Source organism: Amphimedon queenslandica, unplaced genomic scaffold (genome assembly GCF_000090795.2).
Source record: "Amphimedon queenslandica unplaced genomic scaffold, v1.1 AMPQUscaffold_10041_Cont17645, whole genome shotgun sequence".
In the NCBI taxonomy this organism is placed as follows: domain Eukaryota; kingdom Metazoa; phylum Porifera; class Demospongiae; order Haplosclerida; family Niphatidae; genus Amphimedon; species Amphimedon queenslandica.
The window spans coordinates 1-5,029 of record NW_003549688.1 but is presented as its reverse complement, the minus strand read 5'-3'; the positions used below and the strand labels follow the sequence as shown (position 1 = coordinate 5,029).

The following is a 5,029-nucleotide window of genomic DNA, read 5'->3' as shown; positions in this document are numbered from 1 at the left end:
GGTCGGGCATTTAGGGGCAATGCCCGACCAAAAATTCTGACCGGAAGTGTGACATCACCATAATTAATAGTTATTCTATGGTTAATTAATAGTTAATAACAGTTATTGCAATTATAATTTCAATTTTTTATGAAAATCTTATAATTATGAATGCATAAATGGTAGGCTGATAACAAGGTGATGAAGAGAGACTAAATAAAGGAGGAGGTGGTAAGACTTTGGTGCCAATCACAGTGGGCCACCACAGCAACACTAGAAAGCATAATCATTTCATTATTTTGTGCTATTTCAGTGTTCTTTTCTTGTCAGTTGCAATGTCTAAAAGCCTGGACTAGCTTCACTATGTCCTTTGTGAACAAGCCTGCTAAAAAGGAACAACAGTTTACAAAGTGAACCTAGTAAGTACAGTATAGAAGTCAATAATATAGATTATCTCATATTCTTATTTTAGGTCAGTCTCTTGCTGAATCAGTTGATGATCATGAGTCTCAGTCTACTCTTGTGGTTGATACAGCTACAGTTTTTACAGCTACAGTTGATGTACAGTCAATTGTTGCTCATTCTCCATCACCCTATTCTTCTACTTCCTCTACTAATACTACTACTAGTACTATTACCACTACAGAAGTCAGTGTTGGAGCTACACCACCCACTACTTTATTACAATAACCTTCGCTACCAAAAAATTGCGCTAAAAAGGGTGCGTAAAAAGGGTGTGGCCAAAATCGCGGCGCGCTTCGCGCGCCCAACCCATTTCCTGTGCCACACCCATGCCCGACTAGTAGTCAAATCCTGCAGCCGCCTATGGTTACTGGTACTTCTGATTGCTCCTTAAAGAACTGGAAACTGCTGAAATCATGATCAGGGGGCTAGATAACTTTGTTAAGAGGCTTGATAGTGATGCAAGAGTCCAGGACTTCAGTAATTTTTTTGAGCCCAGCCCTGAGGGGGGTGCTCAAGCCCCCTCAGCCCCCCCCCCCTAAATACGCCTCTGTTACTATAAAAAACCATAATGATAAAGAATCTTATTTTTAAAATAATATTATTACAAAAAGTATTCTTTTTTCATTGAATAAGTGATGATTAAAGGATTCCAGCCCATTTCCCTAGGGGTATGATGTTGTCAGTCCTTCTTCTTTAGGTCTATTGGCTAGTGTTGTTGATCTGAATTATACCTTTATTAATGGATCCAGTGTATTATTAACATGGACAGCTCCTTATACACTGGATAATGTACCTATCACCGGATACTACATAGTCAATGGATTAGTAAACATTACTACTACTAATGATACTATTATTACGTTATCAGCTACTAATCCTGATCCTTGTATATTATATAATGTATCAGTTTCTCCTATTAATGATGTTGGGATAGGTTCATCTAATAATATCAGTTTTTATTATGAAACGGGTTAGTCCTACTATGGCGTCATGTATATGTTCACAGTGTATCTTTCAGTTCCTCTCATTACTCCTCCTGTATCAGTGGCACTAGTAATTGATAGACAATTGAATATCAGTATTAATGTGAGTACATGTATTACTAATATCATGTAGGCAGGAAATTTGTAAATATGAGAAACCATTAAGGCTTTTTTATAATAATAATGTTTTTGAAATGTCATGTACATTACATTGTTTATGGCATTTATTATACCACATCAACCAATCTGATTGTGGTCAACTACAATTAGGCATAGTAGAACTACAATTTTGTCATTATTGTCACATTGTAAACTATTGTAATTGTATATAGATCAGTAAGCTGTGTACTGGTGAATATCCTAACAATATTACAGTTATTATACTGAATACTGATAATGAGGTGCAAGATAGTGTTAGTATATCAACACGAGTTAATGATCAACATCATCAACTGATGATTACTGGAGTAATAACTGTACCTAATAACTTAAATACATTTATTGTTAATGTATCACTGAGTAATAATGGAGGAGAATTCCTACCTACACCTTCTTTTGGATATAGTAAGAACTATTACATTGTATATTCTTTAGTTCTCTCATTATTAGGTAAAGTTGGACCAGTTACTAACATTGACTCTTCAATTGTCAACTGTTCTACTATTGATATAACATGGGCTGCTCCTACAGTTGATGATAGAGTACCTATACTCTATTACATACTAAGAATTTATGATGCTATTACTGGTAGTCTAGTGGATACTGTATCAGTATATGATACCAGTTATCAGTTTGAGGATGATAATTTATTTATTCATCGTTATACATATGTTATAACTGGAGTTAATGAATTAGGAGAAGGAATATCTAATAATAATACATTCTCATATCAAAGAGGTATGCTGAAGTATGAACAATGTTTGAAAAAGACTTAATTATTATTTATAGTTCCCAGATCAGCAGTAGAACACACTACACTAGATACGTTTAACTATACACATGACACAGCTACTGTTCAATATAGTATTATGGTAAAAAGTGTATACCTTGTCTTGAAAAAAATTGCATAATTTATAGGCTATAATTGAGTGTACTGGTGAAGCTCCTGAGAAAGTTACAGTTACTGTAGAATGTAATGGAACTGGTGTTGTGTTTAGTAATACTGAGCTAATAGAACAGGAAAGACAACCAAATAATATAACAGGATTAATATCAGTACCTCAGTATCAACAGTGCAATATAAGTGTTGTATTTAGTAATGAGGCTGGCAGTAGTGAGCCATTCATACGAACATTTAGTATGTTATGGTATATTTTAGAATATTATTATTATTATATATCAACAGATACTACTCCGCTGCTTCCTCTTGACATTAGTTCATCACTTTCCACAGTTTCTGTAACACCAACCATTGGAGCAGGATCAGACTCTCCAACAAGTTAGTTATTTTAGAGCTGAGAACTGCTTTATATGGCTATCACATTATTATTCTCTTTTAGTGATGACAGGAGCTATTATTGGTATTGCTGTTGGCTGTTTTATTTTTGTAGTTGTTATTTTAGTTTTGATAGTAGTCCTGGTAGCTGTATTCAAATACATATATAGAGGTTAGTATTTATTTTTATCAATTATTATGTCACTGTTACATTATGTATGTGTTATTATTAGATAAGCTCCGGACACAATGTCAACGACAACGACACGATTCAGAAATGGATCACCTACAGGAAAATGCTGATGATTCCGAGCAAAAGGGTAATGGTAAAAGGCAAAAAAAAGTAAAAGGTGATAAATATAATCTTGTGGAACAGCAGCCATAAACAGGAAGATAGCGCGGTAGAGCATATGTCATTGCTAATATACTGACTTTATGTTTATATTTAATTTTTTATTACGACTGCAATTAACTTGAGGTGAATGTTGATGTCTCTATCATAATGTTTTCATTAAGTTTCCAATAATTATTTTTAAGGAATGAAGTAAAAGTAATAAGTAAAAATTGAACATAATGTTTTAGTTTATCTGATAATTTTGAATTAGATCTTGTACATGGTTTTACTAACAGTAAATAATGAATAACAACTATGGTTGTACTGTAGGGAGCTGAGGAGAGAAAACAGGAGGAGGAGAGATAACTTTTTTTGAAATATTATGGTCTAAATAATTATTTAAATTAATTAAAACAAATAGTGATAAAAATCAGAGAGGCTGGGACTCAGAGTAAAAGACAATAATAAAATTAGAACCAAAAAATCTGGCAAGCCAGTAAATTAAAAGCAAAAGAGAGCTAGAGAAAGGGAGAAAGGGAAAGGAAAGAAAGTAAATGTAAATAATAGGTTTAAAGAACAAGAGAATAAGAAAATTATAGTTAAGTAGGTGGTACATGACCATTCAGTGTTGTTAAGACAATTGAAGATGGTATAGGAGAGTTGGCAATTGCAGTAGAGCTAAGTGAGAAGATGAATTGTTTAGAGATAGTTCATTTCAGTATATCAGGGATGATGCTGTGAACATCTAATCACAGCATCTTGTGTCAAATGACTTGGTTTTTTGCTAACTTCCTTACTAATGAAGACATCTATGTTGACTCATAAATACCAAATGAGCCAACAAAGTTATGATAACAATCAAAAGGTGAATGATGTGACTATAGTAGTAAATTGAATGAAGACATTGTATTAATTCCCACTATATTTCAATAGAGCATTAAAGTGAGAGTTTGTAACTGATATAAACTGGTAATTATTGAAACAACAAATGACTCTCAACACTTGACAAGTGATAATCACATAAGATAAACTAAGAGAGCAAAAGGAGCGAGAGAAAGAGATCCAGAACAAAGGAAGTGAACAGAACAAAGGAAGTGAACAGAACAAAAGAACAATAAACTATATACAGTATAATACATGTGGTCAGTCTAGAATGTTCTGTGCATGTTACATAACTAGAGATAATTAAGTAAACCACAATAGATTAATAAGATGTATGCATAGCAATAATAATAAGCACTAAATTGTACAACTCCCATAATAACCACATTCAGAGTTTTTAAAAAGGATTTTGACACAGTTATAGTGCTCAGCTTCGTGGATTTTTTTAGTTGCACCAAAATGTGACAAAAAAGCATGCTATGGCTAGGAGTAAATTTCCTGATATCACTTCATCTTATATTGTTATCATAATTATTCTCTCAATCATAATAAATCATTGCAACTATTAATAATCTAACAAGATGAAATAAAAATGGAAAGAATAAAGCAATTAACATTACTAATAACAACATAGTTAAGCGTGTGTGTGTGTGTGCATTAAATTTATTTTACAATTTCAATGAATTAAAATCTTTTCTTTCGATACTTCTCAGCAAGCCTTTCAGCAACAGAAGCAAAGTCATCAGCATCAGTGGCAAGCTTTTCTGTTTGTTCCTCAATCCTTGATAAATCCTCTCCTCTTTTATCAAGTTTCTAATAATAATAACAATAATAATAATAATTAATAATAATAATAATAATAATATTGACACAATTAATGTCGTGCCAAATTCAGGCATTACATGTATGTACATTTACGTGTACATCATTACAGTGCATGTCATTGACTAT

At 32.8% G+C, this 5,029-nt stretch overlaps 1 protein-coding gene and 1 long non-coding RNA gene across 2 annotated transcripts; both read left to right on the top strand.

Moving 5' to 3' along the window:
- The first annotated feature begins 132 nt into the window (after positions 1-132).
- On the top strand, positions 133-655 carry LOC109590422 (uncharacterized). Its single transcript, XR_002189309.1, has 2 exons — positions 133-398; positions 452-655. It is a non-coding gene; the product is annotated as an uncharacterized LOC109590422 (long non-coding RNA).
- Positions 656-2,308: 1,653 nt separating this feature from the next.
- On the top strand, positions 2,309-3,402 carry LOC109590423 (uncharacterized). The gene is made up of 6 exons (XM_020006346.1): positions 2,309-2,324; positions 2,376-2,458; positions 2,505-2,724; positions 2,773-2,865; positions 2,927-3,034; positions 3,096-3,402. The coding sequence occupies exons 2-6, from the start codon at positions 2,456-2,458 to the stop codon at positions 3,245-3,247; spliced, it is 576 nt and encodes a 191-aa protein (XP_019861905.1). The 5' UTR covers positions 2,309-2,324; positions 2,376-2,455; the 3' UTR covers positions 3,248-3,402.
- Positions 3,403-5,029: the final 1,627 nt, after the last annotated feature.